We start from the raw sequence: 16,804 nt of genomic DNA, 5'->3' as shown, positions 1-16,804 counted from the left end.
TGGCTTCCCTTTTTAATTTCTCCCGGACATGTTTTTTGCCTTATACTCTATATTTGTTTATGTATTAAATCCATTTTAGAATAATAAATACTTAAACTTATTAAAATTGCACAATCTGAATTTCACATAATTATATATGCAATGAATATTTTCTTCAAGTATTTTAATAGTTTGAGCTGTATAAAAGTGTACGAGTACTTTCGATTCCATCAACCTGTCCATGTTTGTTCTTCACTTGAATTAAATATATACAATTAAAAATATAATTAACAAATCCTGGCGAATTTTGGTTTTATTAGGGGCAAAGCAAAGGTATGATAGATAACACTCTTTTGTAGTACTTATTAGGGTGAGCAAAAACCGAACTGGAAAACCAAAAACCGAAAAAAACCGACAAAACCGAATCGAAAAAACCGAAAATCGAACGAAATCCATTGGTTTGGTTTTTGTTTTCCAAAAACCGAACGGATCGGTTCGGTTTTCGGTTTCATATGCCAAAAAATCAAACAAAAACCGAACCGAACCGATACCATTATATTTTAATTTATTTTATATTTATATCATGTTACATTTATATTTATTGCTTATAATTTGTAAATATGTCAATATATTTAAACTTTTTGTCTTTTTAATGTACAAATTTATATAAATTATATGTTTTAAATGAAAACGTACAATTAAATCAATTCATTTTATAAAAGTTATATCAATTTTAACATCTAAAAAGTATAATTAGTTACTAAAAAGCATATCTTTATTTTAGTTTCTATATCATAGTTTTTTTTAATGATTGAAAATTAAATATATAACATCATAAACAAAAAAGTAAAATTTTAAATAAAAAAAAATGAACAAAAACAGAAACCGATCCAAACCGAACCAAAAAACCGAAAAAACCGAACCGAACAAAAACCGAATCCAACGGTTTTGATTTTCTAAAAACCGAATTGATCGGTTCGGAGATCGGTTTTAGCCAAAAACCGATCCAAACCGACCCATGCTCACCCCTAGTACTACTTATATTATATTTTTCCAACCAATCGGATTAGCATTAACACTATCATAAACGAAAGCAATCATTGCCTATATAAACAAGCTTAAGCATCTTGTCAGTGTTAAAACAAATACTGTATAAGAACTTTATACTTGTTATGTAACGCGACATCATGAGGTTTTTACTCCTTACAAGTTAATAATCACTATCAAATTGTCTTTTAAATGAAAGAGAGCTTAGGTGAGTTTCATCAATACTGGAGTGTTATCAGATATTTATATCTATACTATATTATAAAAAAAATAGTCTAATTTGCTTAATATTTAAAGTTTTAATATTTCACCAAAAACAAATTACATCATTAATCTACATTAATCGGCGTCAGCACCACTGCCATCACCACCATTCTTCGCCGCCACCACTGCCATTACACCGTCGCAAAGCGTGAGTACCGTTCTATCTTATTAAAAATATCGGAGATAGTTTAAAATTCAATTCAAAAGCAAACTGTGTATTGGCCAAAGTTTCATCAATTTGATATCACTTAACTAAAGTAAGTATTCAACCATCATCAACTAGTTTAGCATGAACACGATTTGTTTTATTATAAGAGGTCTTACCTTTGAATACTGTTTTAAGCAAAGTAATATAGAGGTGTTCAAAAAAAATTGTTGAAACCAGTAACTGATTAATAAAACCTCGGATTAGGCCTTTATATGTTAATCAAAAATGACTCATCATATTCAAGTAATCACGTTACATCTAGATGGAAAGATGACTTGTTATATTCGGGTAACCCAAACAAAAAAGAAATTGTGTCTTTTTTAAAATTCAATTCCGAGGCATATGTAATTATGTATTAGCCAATAAATCGTCAATTTGATGTCACTTATGACTTAACTACCAAAATAAACGTTTGAAAGATACTCGTACACTATACTTAAACATATAGTGATAAGTGTGTATAAAAGATATTAACGATGTATTACATAATGTAATCGTGTCATATCAACACTCAATGATAATAATACGACTAGTATTACGATCCTAGTATAGATAGATGGATATTTTAGTATTAATTTTACGATACAAAATGCATGATGTGATATTCTCAAAGGACTTGGTTTTGTAGATTAGTCAAGAACCTTTCACTAAAATTCCATTATCATCCCCTTCGGACCATCCACTGCAAAAAGCACATCTTTTCCACATCATTGGTTGGATATAAATATAAATATATTTACTCATTCTCCCAAAAACCCATTTCTTTGCGCTGCATCTAACCCCTCTCAAACATTCTTTCCAATTTGACCTCTGCAACTCGTAAATTCTCTGACTTTGATCGACAAATTCAACTCGAATTTCATTACAATATATCAAGGTATGTTTCTATGACTTTGATCTAATCTTTTTAAATATTTCAAACTCATTTTTATATTTCTTGTATCTGATGATGCTAAAAAGAAAAAAATATACATATATGTATATACCCAACTCATTTTTATAACATAGAACAGCTTTGATTAAGATAGGATTTACAAAAGTTTAGATCTTTTCAGTTATTAATCAACAATAGTCTCAACATTTGGTTTTCTTGAAATTGATGATTTCAAGAAACTCAACTCATATTTTCAAGAAAAATAATCTTTTGATTAGATGGGGTTACAAAATATAGTCTGAGGTCCTTACAGAAACAGTTTAATTCTATAATTCTATCTATATACTCAGACAGGATATGGTTGTCTATGTCTCAACTCCCAATATTGGGTATTTTGTTTGTTGGGGTTGCAAAATCTTTTACAATAGTAGTTTTATGTTCAGTTTTTATGTCAGATCGGACGTGTAAGGCTGAAAAGTGTTAGGATTTTTTAATTGAAAAGTGTATAAACATTTTTGACATTTGATTGGTTGATGAAAATAATAGGGTGGTAGGCTAAAAAAGATCAAGATCAGATCCAAAGGGTGAAAAGGGGGGAAAATGTCTTTTACTGGGACTCAACAAAAATGCAAGGCTTGTGGAAAGACAGTTTATCCAGTTGAGCTTTTGTCTGCTGATGGTGTGGATTATCACAAATCTTGCTTTAAGTGTAGCCATTGCAAAGGTACCCTTAAGGTATGTTCATTATTTTCTTCTTTTTATTTTACATCATTTATTTGTAGAGAAGGCTTTTACGGGCTAGTTAATTAATGTAAATACGAGGATGTTTGTTCCTCAAGTAATGGATATGGCGTTGGTACACAACTATATAGCATTATTATAGTTTTCTAGAATGACTGACGGTCACTATAGTTGCCTTTTTATTGCAACTAACTTTTGTTGTTGTGAAGCTGCAATATAGATTTCAAGAGTAGGCAATTTTATACAAATTCTGGGAGTTTAAATGCAAAAAGAACCATTAGTCTCAATAACTTTTGCCCAAAATTGCTGGTTCTTTTTGTATCTTTGTAAGAATAATGTCTCGTTTCCAATAGAAAAATAAGGACAACTGATGTGCAATTCAAATGTATCTGTTACATTCTTTGAACATTGCAAAATCTTGAACCATTTCACAGTCATTTACATCTTTCCCCAACTATTTGATGGTAACCATCAGCCGTAGCTGTTTGTCTGTCTATATAGTTCAAGGAAACTTTTTGAATATAGATCAAACGTCTCAAATACAATCCAGTGGATAGCTAAAATCTTTAGTACCTGTCAAAATCTACTTGGGTTTAGTTAGTGTACGAGCTTTGAAATGCCAATTTTAACCTCTAGTTTATTCTGCAAATAAACATACTTTTTTAGCCACTGGATAGTAATGATAGTTTACTTTTCAGCTGAGCAATTATTCATCTATGGAAGGTGTGCTCTACTGCAAGCCCCACTTTGAGCAGCTCTTCAAGGAAAGTGGCAACTTCAACAAAAACTTCCAATCACGTACACTTTTTTTCTCATGAATTTGTCCCCTTTTTGCTTTCCTTGGGCGGTTTAATAATTGTTAGTTTGAATATCTGATGGCTTTCCATTTGTACAGCTGCAAAGACGGCTGAGAAGCTATCCCCAATGCTGGTAAATATCCAGTCTTTTTTACGTAAATAATATTTGATATGGTTTATGTCATACCGAGTCTCTTTATGTGTAGACAAAGTCACCTAGCAAAGCTGCTGGTATGTTCTCTGGGACTCAAGATAAATGTGCTACTTGTGGCAAAACAGCATATCCTCTGGAGAAGGTACATACCAAGCTTACAAGGCGTTTTCATGATTTTTTCAACCACTGAAATCGATTATCTGGCTACTACAATTTCAAATGCATCCAAATATTATCTCCAACAACTCACCTTTATATAGCTGAAAATCTGATATCAATCACTCAAAATTACATAATTACTTCAAAAAAGAACATTCACAGAGCCTCTTGCATATTTCACAAAGAATTACATCTGATTATATTTGCTACTGACTTATTAATTACTTAATCAGGTAACAGTGGAGAACCAAGCATACCACAAATCATGTTTCAAGTGCTCCCATGGAGGCTGCTCTTTATCTCCATCAAACTATGCCGCTTTGGAAGGAATTTTGTACTGCAAGCATCACTTCTCACAGCTATTCAAGGAAAAGGGCAGCTACAATCATCTGATCAAGTCTGCATCCATCAAACGCGCTGCTGCGGCAACAACAGCAGCAGCAGCAGCAGCCGCTGCCGCTTCCATTCCTGAATGAAACACACCCTTTTTCCTATGATCTTACAAACATGGTTCTTTTTTTCCTTGTGTTTGTTTTTATTGGTTATTGTTGATGATTTTCCCATGCCAGGGAACAGATAAACCTGTAGACTTGTCAACTTTCTTTTGTTTGATTGATTCGTCAGATGTCATGTTTATCAAACATATTTTTTTCTCTTCTTGAATTTGAGTTGCATTTTCCGTGGATGTTCAACAATCTGCTATACAGTTTCACCATGTGACTGATCATTTGCTACAATCTGAAATCTCGCATTCTTTTTACTAATTTTCCCTAAGTTGGTACCAGTATGACACATTTTCTGGGATTAATTCTACATCTCTTTACTGAAAGAATCAACGGTAAAACTCAAAAAAGAAGATTTTTCTCCATATGAACTCTAAACAAGTGAGTAATCTCATGCTAACTTATAAAGAAATGTTGTCTCGTTTGACACTACGCTTCTTAACTTCACCGTAAAGAATGACACCAATAACTGTAAGTGTATAGCCAGCCATCCCAGTTACAGAAACTGGATTCCTAAAGATTAATATCGAAACCACGACTGCTACTGCTCCCTTTGCATTTCCAAGAACCTGAAGCAATCAACCAGTCAGCATAATTAACTATCATGCTGCATGTTTTCATCCCAAAGTTGAACCACTTTTTGTAAATGCCAAATTATAATGATCAACCAAGTTCATTTACCATAAGCACCACAATGAAATAAAGAGGTTTGTTTTTTCAATTGACTGTCAGATTACCTGAAGTGTAAGAGCACTTGTATGTTTTGTGACCAAGAAGTTGGTCAGGTTCACAAAATAAGCAAGGGAGGAGTTGAAAATTAACAGCCAAACAATCCCAAAATCTTGTCTTGCAAGTGCTACTGTTATGCCAACGACATTCTCTTCCATGTATATTGTTGCAGGAAGGAGAAGTACTACAGCAATAGGAGCCATGTACAGAAGGAGATTCATGGAGTTCAGCTTCTCACTTGAGCAAATTAATGAGTACTTGTCAGTAACATGATTAATAGAAATCAATAGATGTTACATATATTGTTTCAATAAAGGGAAAATGCAGTGAAGAGATTGTTTACCCTTCAGAGGAAAGCAATATCCCTTGAACCACTGTTTTAAGTGCTCTGGCAGCGGTAGCACCGACACACATTATAAATCCAAATAGATTAAAACTTGGCTCACCCTAACAAGTAAAGATAACAACAAAACATTATCAAAATTAGCATTGCATTTGCCTAGATTACTTCATACAGTCTTGACTCATCAGGGGTTTTGCGTGTGGAAAGTGATTATATTATATGCATATATTAATAAAGATAAATTTAATATCAGTAGTAACCAAATGGGTTTTGACTAATGGTGTTTGAATGTGCTTCTGGTATTTGAAGTTGTGATTGTAGATCGAGTGTTTGGCAAATCTGATTATGTAGGGATTTAGCAAACAAATTTTCAGATGTTCAATGCATTTATTCTGCATCTGCTCCTAAAACAACTAATCAGGAATTAGAATCAAATTCACTATACCAAACCAATCTGATAACCATTCCCAAAACGCAATGCCAAACTCACACATCAATAGATTTGGTTTAGATTCATGAAGAACCCACCATTGAATTCCAGAAATATGCTAACAGGTTTTAACCAAAAAAAATAAAAGCATACCCCACTTGCGATGATAACACCGGTAACAACAGGAATGAGGGTAATATACGTAAGAAACGCCTCCTTCTTCAAAGTCATGAGATAAGCAAACACCGCTGTGAAAAATGGCGTTGTAGCCCCAATCGCCTGATTAAAAGACACAGGCAAATACCGAAGGGATATATTACCACTCACTACAGATGCACTAAAGATTAGACTCAAAGCGGATATCTTGACCAATTGAACACGAGATCGGATGGTTTGCAACGGAACCAACTTCATCCATGCAATGGCAATGTAGCTTAGCAATGCACATGAAGCCATATGACACATTGTAAGAAAAATTGGGTATTTGAATCCATAATTGGTTAGTAAATATTTGTTGAGCAATAATACCCCAATGTTTGATGAGTACCATGCAGATACAAGCCCGAACGTGAACAGTTTGCTCGACGGTGAGCTTTTTATTGTCGACATTACAATGAGACTGAATGAGTTTTTTTCGTGATCTTGATTAACCCTAAATGATTATCGCCCCTTTTTGTGTATGGGTGAAGGTTTTTTTAAATGGTTGTGTATAATGAAGGTAAAACAAATCATCGTCAGGCAACCAAAAAGGGAAAAAAGATGAATCGAAAATTTACAATAATGAAAATTGTGAGATTGAACAGAAAGAGAGAAAGAGCAAGGAATGGTGGCTCGATTATTAAGGATGACTAATTCTTCGTGAAAAAATGGATAAATTCAAACATTTATATTATGTTCTAGTTTTTAAGAGTAAAAGAGTCCTATCAGATCTTATTTTATTAAAAGAAAGTAATATAATTATCTAAACCTTTAAATTGTTCTAAAAGTAATTTAGACCTTATTAAAACAAGAAAAATTGCAAGTAATAAAACAAGTTACAAAAAATAACGTTATAGCGTGCCTTTATCATTATCATAATTCATAAGCTTTACTAAACATCTATGGAGGTAGATCTTTTTTCATATCACAGACATTCTTAAAGAGAAACACTTGTGAGAATACTGAACCGCATTCTTTTAGATGAAGGTACAAGATATTTTAAATGTCTACCACAATTCCATTCGAAAAATAAAAATCTTGCATCAGAAATATTAAAAACAACTACTACAAAAACAGCTAATCGACCAGCAGCAACATAATCCATACTTCTCTTCATTGAAACTGCACACAGAAAGAACGAATACAAAATCAGCAAAACTTGGAAAGCAAACAATATAAACACTGAGCAATAACTTAAAGAAAACATCTAAAGTCAGAATACTAAACATTCATATAAAGATATACCAATATCTGAATTGATATAATCAGATCAAAAACAAATGTGACTATTTGTATATGCAAATCAAGATGCATTTACGTGTACACATATAAAAATTTAACCGACCATATGTAAAACAAAAGTTTACAATCTAAAAATCACCAAATGTTGAGTACTAGAGTGATGATGTTTGATGTTTCAAACAGTTTATAACTTTCTAATAATCAAGAGAGTGAGAAACAATACCTACCGAGATACATACTTACAGTTCATAATCAAAGGCAACCCGAAATAGTATCACTTTACCTCTTGTGACAAGTCACATCAAAACTAAAAGTTGAAATTTAAAAAAATTACAAGTGATTTTTTAAATAAAAAAGATCATGTATGAATTTCATTTCAATACACATTTGTAAGTCCCTAGCCACACGGATCTAGGAAAATGACAGCTTTATGTTCAAGTGCGGAAACTCTTAAACAAGTAATCAACAAGCAATAACACGAACAATGTGAATCAACAATACAAGCTAAAATGGGCTAGCCAAATTTATGGGTCATGAGCCTGACTATAAATTCGGCCCTGATTAAATCCGGCCCTATCATAGCCGACTTTAACATTTCTATACTTAAAGCATGCCTAAATTAACATACAAATGAGTTAGACTTAAGACACACATTCTAGATAGATATTGTCACATGAAAATGCACCAACAACATTTAACTTGATCTTTGCTAAATTCAAAATCTATGTTATTTTGGGTATATGCTCGTAATATTCTGATATACCATCAACGAGAGCTAAACAGCTAATATAATGAAATGAAAAACATAGTAGATAGCCTCTAGCATTATCACTGTTCAAAATAAAAATTACAACTTGAGCAACCATAATAAAAAATAATCCATTTACAAGATGATAGAACAGCTATTTCAAACTAAAATCATACATACACCCTATAACTAAGCTATGAAATAACCAACACATCAACTTTTACAAGCACATATTAATCCATACACATTACAATAAAATCCATTTCAAACCCAAAAAAAAAGAATGAAAAAACATACCTTAAATATTGCTTGGGTACATGAACACCCTAACCCTCGATCCCTGGAACACAAAAAACAACAAAGTACATTAACCAATGAATATATTATCAACACTAATGGAAACAAACATAAAAAACTTGTGTGTGTGTTTAAATATGTATGAATGATAGAAAGCAATGAATATAACTACCATGGATTTGGGAGGAAGGTTGGAGGTAAACTTGGCACGGACAATACCAGTGTTACCATGGGGCCTGGTGATTTTACCCCAAATGCAACGATAATGAGACCCGTTTTTCTTCACTTTGGCCTTGTAAATGTACGCCAATCGCTTCCCTTGGTACCATCCCACTTCCTCTTTCGTGTTCACTCCTTCTACTTGCACCAATGATGTGTTTGGATACTGGTTTGACTTTGACCTTATTTTTTATATATCACCAATTCATCATTTCAATTTCATCATCATATTATAATATTATATATACATGTAATATATGTTATGTCTGTAAGGGTAAATATGGCTTATAATTAATTATTTACCTCTTGTAGCCAAGGATGGTGCCCCTTGTGTAGAGTCTGAAATTTAAAAAATTGAAATGTTACAAAGGAGATTTATAAAAGAGATGTGATTTAAGGAAAAAGGGGTTCAGTTTGTTATACCTGACGCGTTCACCTTGACGGCCTTTCACCATTTTTGCTGCTGCTGCTGCTTGATTCGTATGAGTGACGGCTTACCAGCGGTGGTGATGAAGAAAGAATAAACCCTAGATAGGTTGGAATTATTTATAGGTGTGGATTATTTTGGGTTAAGTTAAATGTAAGGGGTTTTGGGGTGGGCTGGCTTCTTGGCCCAATTGTCCAACTGGTTTATATGTTTGACCTCATTTTCATTAGTGTATATCAAACTTGAATAAATTCTCACTAAAAGTAGCTTATTTTTATGAGAAAATAATTCATACTGCACCGCTTTATCTATCTTAAATACTGTCATATTAAAAAAGTTATAAATTAAACCTTTGAATTTGATTAACATACAAAACCCCTCCTGAATTTTACATAATTCTCTCCTAAATTTTACATAATTCCTCGTTGTTTTACCTAAAATAGGTACTGCATGTTTTACCTAACATTTTCCCTATTTTTATTAACATGGAAAATTTAAATGTTAACATAACATTAAAGTTGAATAGGTATACTTAATTTTTTATTTTATTTTTTTAAACATCAAGTCGATATACGACATCAGGAAAACATTATCGTCTAATGGCGAAGCTTTGCACGTAACCTAGGCAACGAGATTTTGATCATGGGTCGTTACAAGTATTTAGAAGGAAAAAGCCCCAAAGGTTACTATCCCTAATAATCGAAATCAAGACTCTAGGTAAAACTGGAAGTGTCTTTGTGTTATTCTTACAAATATTTAATACTCTGTGTTAGTTATTTAATGTAATATATTGCTTTCTCCCTAATACTTTACTTTTATATCGATTGTTTTATATATAAAAAGTGAAGTAAAAATTATTTCTAGTAAAGTGTCAATTATATAGTCAAAATATGATGGATACCGAATGATTAATGAACATGCTCGAGTGAATACCAAAGTTAATATAAAAACCCCTATTTTATATCAAATTTGATATATCATTTGGTTCATAATAAAAGATGCGTTGAGAGTAACAATAATCAATGTAGTTTTAACATTTAGGGAACATGATGTTCTTTCTATGTCAATCTTTTGAATCTCTACATATAATATAACCGGGAATACAAGAAAAGTTTAGAAATAGCCAATGAAATATCAAGATTATGATATTTTTGGAATATGCGTTTTGAAAAGTATGAGAATGAATGACAGATACCTGAATTTGTGTACATCAAACCCAAAAGGTGTTGACAAATACATTATTGTTTCTATTGCAATAGTGATACCAAAATTTAGACGAAATGTCTGCTTAGACAACGTATTATCTGATTAAAAATACCAAATTCATCAATAAATTGAGTAGTAATAGATACCAATATAGTTTGGTCTCACATGTGAAGTTTAAAAAAACATTACTAATTTCTTAAAAATGCTCAAACCATGTAGTTATTAGCTGAAGGTTTGCTTTTTTCAATTTGTTTTGTCTCATTCAATAATATTTAGAAATTTACCAAGTATGAAAACCACAAGGGAGCGGAGTGTCAAAAGTAAAATAATAAGGACTAAAATTGTAAATAACCATTGTTGAATGTAAAATGGTTTCTTCTTCATCGATTCGTTCCTTGCTTCCTTTATACATACATCTCTCTTCCGATTCAACCGTCTTCTGATCTGCTAATTCATTAAATCAGGTTTCTTTCTTATCCTTCCTGTTTATACATGTATATATATTTTCTCATGGATTTTATTTATTTATTATTATCTCATCAAATCTAAGCTGATAAATGTTATTAATAACAATTAACCTAGGGTTTGTGTTTATGATATTTATCGTATCTTTCTTTGTTGTACATTTATTTTTCACTATAAGGAAAATTAGTTTAGTTGCTACGAAACTAGTGTTTTTCATAACTCAGAGCGAATATATTAATTAAAGGTAGCGCAGCTCAGATTTGTATCCATAGTTGTTTGAGTTTATTATCAACTTTAGTTTGAAATAAGAATGTTTTAGTTTGAAAAAAGAATGCTTGTAAATGGAGGGATAGATTATGTGAAATATTCGGTTATTCAACGGGCTATTTGAAGAGCATGGATTTAAGTAACTTGACCATGGTGATAACTAATATGAGGAGATTAGGATGAATCGCGTAGCTCGTTAACTAAAATAGCAATGCGAAAACTCTTTATAAATTTGTTGCTTATATATGTGATACGGCGATGCATTTAGGTAGATCCATGATTCCATGTGATTTAGGATTTTAGGTAACTTGCTTCTTTTCCTTTAGCCTATATGCCTGTAGATTTTGTTCCTGTGACATGCCAATGCATTTAGGTAAAGTGCATAGCAATGGGATACTGTCAAGTTTCAACTCATCAAACATAGGTCGAGTAGAATAATATTCTTCAGTTTACAAATCGAAGTTTGTATGTAATGCTGTAAGATTGAACCAGTGCATTTGATTTACTAATTCATCGGATTGAATCATGCATGGTTAACAAGACTAGAGCCTTTACTATGAACATTAGTTTTGTGTCGTCAAAGTAGGCATTAAGTGTTACCCTGTATCTGAAATAAACTTATGGAAACATGGATATGATTTGGATCGTTAATATTTTGATCAAAAAGTGAGCTAACATAAGCTATAATGCCGTACAGGATATATGGGTCTCTGGACACTACTTGAGGGGTGTCTACTTATTGCGAATGCGCTAGCAATATTGAACGAGGACCGCTTTCTTGCACCTAGAGGATGGAGCTTTCAAGAGTATTCAGGCGTGAAGAGAAACTCCCTTAAGGGACAAATCATTGGTCTCATTTATGCAACACAGTACCTGAGAGTTTTGTTGATAATATTCAACTCCCTTTCAATTGTTGTAAAGCTGGTTTCTGGATGATTATCCTAAGTAAGTCATAATTTTGCATTGCATATATATAACTCAATGCAACTTCCATAATCATATTCATTTCGGTTTTACTTGTATCTTTTCATTGGTTTTTATTTTTTTCTAAGTGTATGGAATATTGAGAATTCTCTCTGTTTCAAGTGTTACAGTTTGACTTTTAAGGTCAAATGGATTCTTGTATCTTCTTTTGATAAAAAAAAAAAAAAAATAGATCACATCCTTGCAAAGAATAATAGAAAACGAACATATATTGGTTTTCCTTTTCTTATGTTTTATTCATTATCGTTTCTCTGCTCCCCTCTAGTATCATATTGAATAATGTTTTATCTATATTGCATATCAGAAGAAGAAGTTACTGAAGGCTGAAGACGATGATTCTGCTGGCAGATGAACTTATGTTATGTAATAGCGATTTGATTGCTTTATATTTTCATCTAGCTTGGACATGTTTTTGTAAGTGAATTAAGCTGTGTTGCGTTTTGTAGCTGTGCTAGTTTTGTAATTGCCATATTATCATATATTTTGTTACAAGACAAATTCACAATTTTGTATTTCTATTGAAAACTTCTGATCAAAACAAATATGGTTAAAATGATAAAATATAAAAAAAACTAGTCTGATCTAAATATGTTAAAAGAATCCACTAGAGCTACATTTGAAATCAAAAGTTATACATGGGCAAAAATGTGATCAAGTGTTGGAGTGTACAGCAATAAGCCTTGAGGCAGCAATGGCTGCTGCAACAGCCATCAGACCCAAAAAAAAGACACCCATTGAGCCAATACCATGACTTCTGTAATAAGATAGCTTCTTCTTCTTCGTGGCTTCTAGATACATGTGATTTGCAAGAATAAACGTAAGTGGAAAAGTATTGATTGCCCCTATTAGGCTCAAGAAATCTCCAAGAAACGGCAACTCAGATGATACGAAATTGTTAATTATAATGTAGCCCTTCTCACCATGATTCGGAATGACAAGTTTCTAAAGGCCATTGCAGTAATTGCACCCAAATTGGAGCGGTACCAAACTTGATACAGAAAATCAGTTATTTTATACTCCGTATCAAATTTGATACACCCTTTGTTTCATATATTAAAGATGCTCTAAAAGAATAAATATAATCAACTCTGATGTAATTTAACAGCCATGTACAGAATGTTCTCATAATATGTCCCATTTTCGAACCTCTACATGTAATATTAAAGATTTAAACTTAAATGACCTCTTAGGGATGTTTGACCTAGCTTATTTTTGAAACGTAGAGCTTCATTTCATGTGCCTTTAAGCCTTTTTGATAAGCAAAGTTTTTTGAGTGTTTTTTTTTCTTACGAATGAGCTTCTTTTTCATTTTTAGTCATAATAAATTCGTATACCTCCAAATAAACCATTAACATTGAGCTTATCACAGATAAACTATACGGAAATAGCAAGAAAAGTAATAAGCACCCAATGCCCGTTTTTCAGGGATTTTGGGTCTTAATACCTTGACAGTGTATGTGAGAGGTTAAGGTGTAGGCAAACTTACTCTTACCACGACGGTATAGAGAGACTATTTATAGGTTCTATCTAAGATAGCCTTACAAGACATGAGAATACAACCATCAACCTTTGTCTTCAAAAATATTAACCACTTATCTAACCTTGCTTTTTACACGGAAATAAGCTATAAACTTTAAATATAATCTAGGCCAAACACCTTCTGTACCAAATATCTGATGATTCAAAACTTCATAGGAAATTTTAGTCATTAAAAAGTTAAACAATAAAAAAACCATTTTGGAGTGGACTGCGAAAAGTGAAATAACAAGGACTAAAATGCAACTAACCATAGTAATTGGTTTCTTCTTCTTCATCGATCCGTTCCTTTTGTCCTGCAGTCCTGCGATTCAACTGTCTTCTGATCTGCCAGTTCATTAGATCAGGTTACTTTTTTTCCTTCCTGTTTTAGGACTATATTATATATATATATATATATATTTCCTCATGTTTTTTTTTTGTTTTATCTATTATATTATTATTAGTAGTATTAATAATTATCAAATCTAAGCAAATGACACTGATAAATCTTATCTTATTATTAATCTTTAACCTAGGGGTTATGTAGATAACGTGAAATCAGTCTGTTTATGATATTTATCCAATTCTTTCGTTGTTGTATATCAATACAAGGAAGATTAGTTTAGCTGCTACGAAATTAGTGTCTTTCATGAAAATGATTAATCAACCTAACTTATATGCCTAAAAATCAACCTAAAACCTTAAGAACTTGACATGTGGATTCCACTAATTCCCTTTCCTAATCTTGCCCCCTGATTTTTCCACATGTCACCATTCTATAATTAGGTCGATTATTAGGCATACAATTTAGGTTGATTTATCATCTCTCTCTCTATATATATGTATGTATAGGTAGGTAGCGCAGTTCCGATTTGTTTCTTTTATAATTGATCGTCGTGAATGTATTATGAGAGGCATCATGTTGAGATCTTCAGTATGAGCTTATAATCTGTATCCCTGTCTTCCCCATTTAAGTATTCTCGAACAGTCTGATACGATCAGTGGATCACTTAAGTAGCAAGAGTTTTGTTCCCTCCTATTCCCCATAAGCTGTAATGTGTTTAGCCACTGTGATTATGGTGATACAAATACGTTGATCCGTTGTATAGACTACAGACTAGAAAAGAATTATCTTTCATTCCACATTCTCTGTTAGACTATAATAGTTGCTACCTAACTTCATATTTATCATATGCTATGGACTACGTGAAATCTATTTACAATGAGTTGATCGATTTTTTGTGCAGTGTGAAGTTTTTTCATTCCATGGTCTGATAAACTAAGTCAGGTTCAGGGGCTGTAGAGGCAATTTCTTGACCCATTTCAGGGAAAAGAATATTCTGTTAAGGTTTTGGTTCATATTGATCGAATTTGATTTGATCAGTATCATGGAAAATGCTGAACCATTTAGTGCGTCAACCGCACCATTGACATGGCACGACTTTTTGGAGCGCATGAGGCATCCATCTGCATCAGAATTTGTTAAAGCCATCAAAAGTTTCATTGTATCCTTCTTGAATAATGCACCAGATCCTGAAAGAGACAGTGCATCTGTTCAAGAGTTCCTAAGCAATATGGAAGCCGCTTTCAGGGCACATCCTCTTTGGGCGGGTCGATCTGAAGAGGAGTTAGATAGTGCAGGTGAAGGGCTCGAGAAGTACATAATGACAAAATTGTTTACACGTGTCTTTGCTTCAAACCCAGATGATGTGAAAGTAGATGACGAACTCTATGAGAAGTTAGCTTTGGTTCAGCAATTCATTCGACCCGAGCACTTAGATATTCAACCAACGTATCAAAATGAATCCTCATGGTTACTTGCTCAAAAGGAGCTGCAGAAAATCAATATCTATAAGGCACCACGAGACAAACTTGTGTGCATCCTCAGTTGCTGTAAGGTCATCAGTAACTTGCTGTTCAATGCTTCCGTTGATGCAAATGAAAGTCCTCCTGGGGCTGATGAGTTTCTTCCGGTTCTTATATATGTTACCATAAAAGCAAACCCTCCTCAATTGCATTCAAATTTGTTGTACATTCAACGCTACAGGCGAGAATCTAGACTAGTTGGAGAAGCAGCTTATTTCTTTACAAACATGCTATCCGCAGAGGCATTTGTTACAAACATAAATGGTGAATCACTGTCAATGGATGAAGCAGAGTTTCAGAAGAATATGGAGTCTGCTCAAGCTCTTATCTATGGCTTATCGGGAGATTATGATGGTGGTCAAAATCAAAGCCTATCAGAACCTAAAAACATCAAGAGTCTAGAAAGTAGTGTTGCAGTTCAATCTACGATTGAAGAGACAATCACGAAAGACCAACAACAGGGATCAGTATCTCCAGTGAACAAAGTCCCATCAGTTTCCGATTTGGAGAATAAAGGGGCAAGTATCCTCATTAAAGAAGACACTGCAGCTAAAGAATTTCAAAACTTCCCATATCTGTACTCACAAGCAGGTGATTTGACGGTGGGTGATGTAGAAAATTTGCTAAATAGTTACAAGCAACTTGTGTTGAAGTATGTTAGCCTTGCAAAAGGGTTGGGTGTTTTAGCCCCAACGGTCCAACTGTCTACAACGGAAAGTGATGCAGTAACCTTTAGTGAAGTGGAAGATAAGGTAGCCATAGAGCACCGCCAGGTAGATGATGGTAGAGTAGAGGGAGGTTCCGATGGAGGTAAGGATGTTTATAGTGGGAATTCAGAACCAACATTATCCGAGGAAGTTGTATCTCACACAGAGGGAAAAGATTAATAGTAACTTTCTGTCTTGTTTTTTTTTTGTCAGTATGATCAAATCATGCAATAGGAAAAGCTACACGAATCTTATGAGTGTAATTGGAATTAGGGTTTCTTTTTTCTCTTTTGTAATATCGTTTTCACATTAAATTGTTATGGCGTGGAATTTTTTCACGTTTATTTTTTGTGAGATTCAATAGCATTTGTTGTACTCTTGGCCATGATAATATTACCTACATTATGTGTTAAATTCAATAAGCTACATGAT

General features: G+C 33.0%; 5 protein-coding genes across 5 annotated transcripts; 3 read left to right on the top strand and 2 right to left on the bottom strand.

Annotated features, from left to right (window-relative positions):
* The first annotated feature begins 2,151 nt into the window (after positions 1-2,151).
* LOC122602730 (LIM domain-containing protein WLIM2b-like) lies at positions 2,152-4,886 on the top strand. Its single transcript, XM_043775318.1, has 6 exons — positions 2,152-2,375; positions 2,919-3,107; positions 3,812-3,911; positions 4,009-4,043; positions 4,117-4,206; positions 4,457-4,886. Exons 2-6 carry the CDS (start codon positions 2,973-2,975, stop codon positions 4,697-4,699), a joined length of 603 nt encoding a protein of 200 aa, XP_043631253.1. The 5' UTR covers positions 2,152-2,375; positions 2,919-2,972; the 3' UTR covers positions 4,700-4,886.
* Positions 4,887-4,910: 24 nt separating this feature from the next.
* LOC122602732 (probable sugar phosphate/phosphate translocator At3g11320) lies at positions 4,911-6,915 on the bottom strand. Its single transcript, XM_043775321.1, has 4 exons — positions 6,382-6,915; positions 5,799-5,902; positions 5,464-5,692; positions 4,911-5,295 (listed from the first exon to the last, which is right to left on the bottom strand). The coding sequence occupies exons 1-4, from the start codon at positions 6,835-6,837 to the stop codon at positions 5,128-5,130; spliced, it is 957 nt and encodes a 318-aa protein (XP_043631256.1). The 5' UTR covers positions 6,838-6,915; the 3' UTR covers positions 4,911-5,127.
* A 471-nt stretch (positions 6,916-7,386) lies between these two features.
* LOC122602731 (60S ribosomal protein L35a-1) lies at positions 7,387-9,465 on the bottom strand. The gene is made up of 5 exons (XM_043775319.1): positions 9,356-9,465; positions 9,236-9,271; positions 8,886-9,114; positions 8,714-8,756; positions 7,387-7,548 (listed from the first exon to the last, which is right to left on the bottom strand). The coding sequence occupies exons 1-4, from the start codon at positions 9,385-9,387 to the stop codon at positions 8,715-8,717; spliced, it is 339 nt and encodes a 112-aa protein (XP_043631254.1). The 5' UTR covers positions 9,388-9,465; the 3' UTR covers positions 7,387-7,548; position 8,714.
* Positions 9,466-10,942: 1,477 nt separating this feature from the next.
* On the top strand, positions 10,943-12,823 carry LOC122605792 (immediate early response 3-interacting protein 1-like). Its single transcript, XM_043778745.1, has 3 exons — positions 10,943-11,029; positions 11,995-12,242; positions 12,586-12,823. Exon 2 carries the CDS (start codon positions 12,000-12,002, stop codon positions 12,231-12,233), a length of 234 nt encoding a protein of 77 aa, XP_043634680.1. The 5' UTR covers positions 10,943-11,029; positions 11,995-11,999; the 3' UTR covers positions 12,234-12,242; positions 12,586-12,823.
* A 1,244-nt stretch (positions 12,824-14,067) lies between these two features.
* Positions 14,068-16,763, top strand: LOC122603463 (vacuolar protein sorting-associated protein 9A-like). Its single transcript, XM_043776174.1, has 2 exons — positions 14,068-14,164; positions 15,047-16,763. Exon 2 carries the CDS (start codon positions 15,188-15,190, stop codon positions 16,550-16,552), a length of 1,365 nt encoding a protein of 454 aa, XP_043632109.1. The 5' UTR covers positions 14,068-14,164; positions 15,047-15,187; the 3' UTR covers positions 16,553-16,763.
* Positions 16,764-16,804: the final 41 nt, after the last annotated feature.

This window comes from Erigeron canadensis, chromosome 6 (assembly GCF_010389155.1).
Source record: "Erigeron canadensis isolate Cc75 chromosome 6, C_canadensis_v1, whole genome shotgun sequence".
Lineage (NCBI taxonomy): Eukaryota > Viridiplantae > Streptophyta > Magnoliopsida > Asterales > Asteraceae > Erigeron > Erigeron canadensis.
Note: the sequence above shows the minus strand (reverse complement) of the source record. Positions and strands in the feature narration are given on the sequence as shown.

What these genes read in the sequence shown, in the direction of transcription:
- LOC122603463 (XM_043776174.1), top strand. Translation starts at nt 15,188, where the DNA reads ATGGAAAATGCTGAACCATTTAGTGCGTCAACCGCACCATTGACATGG.
- LOC122602732 (XM_043775321.1), bottom strand. Translation starts at nt 6,837, where the DNA reads ATGTCGACAATAAAAAGCTCACCGTCGAGCAAACTGTTCACGTTCGGG. An exon ending in GTGTTATCATCGCAAGTGGG is followed by an intron (nt 5,903 to 6,381) that starts GTATGCTTTTAT and finishes TTTACTTGTTAG; the next exon opens with GGTGAGCCAAGTTTTAATCT. An exon ending in ATATTGCTTTCCTCTGAAGG is followed by an intron (nt 5,693 to 5,798) that starts GTAAACAATCTC and finishes AATTTGCTCAAG; the next exon opens with TGAGAAGCTGAACTCCATGA.
- LOC122605792 (XM_043778745.1), top strand. Translation starts at nt 12,000, where the DNA reads ATGGGTCTCTGGACACTACTTGAGGGGTGTCTACTTATTGCGAATGCG.
- LOC122602730 (XM_043775318.1), top strand. Translation starts at nt 2,973, where the DNA reads ATGTCTTTTACTGGGACTCAACAAAAATGCAAGGCTTGTGGAAAGACA. An exon ending in ATTGCAAAGGTACCCTTAAG is followed by an intron (nt 3,108 to 3,811) that starts GTATGTTCATTA and finishes TTTACTTTTCAG; the next exon opens with CTGAGCAATTATTCATCTAT. An exon ending in AGAAGCTATCCCCAATGCTG is followed by an intron (nt 4,044 to 4,116) that starts GTAAATATCCAG and finishes CTTTATGTGTAG; the next exon opens with ACAAAGTCACCTAGCAAAGC.
- LOC122602731 (XM_043775319.1), bottom strand. Translation starts at nt 9,387, where the DNA reads ATGGTGAAAGGCCGTCAAGGTGAACGCGTCAG. An exon ending in ACCATCCTTGGCTACAAGAG is followed by an intron (nt 9,115 to 9,235) that starts GTAAATAATTAA and finishes ATAAAAAATAAG; the next exon opens with GTCAAAGTCAAACCAGTATC. An exon ending in ACCTTCCTCCCAAATCCATG is followed by an intron (nt 8,757 to 8,885) that starts GTAGTTATATTC and finishes TTTGTGTTCCAG; the next exon opens with GGATCGAGGGTTAGGGTGTT.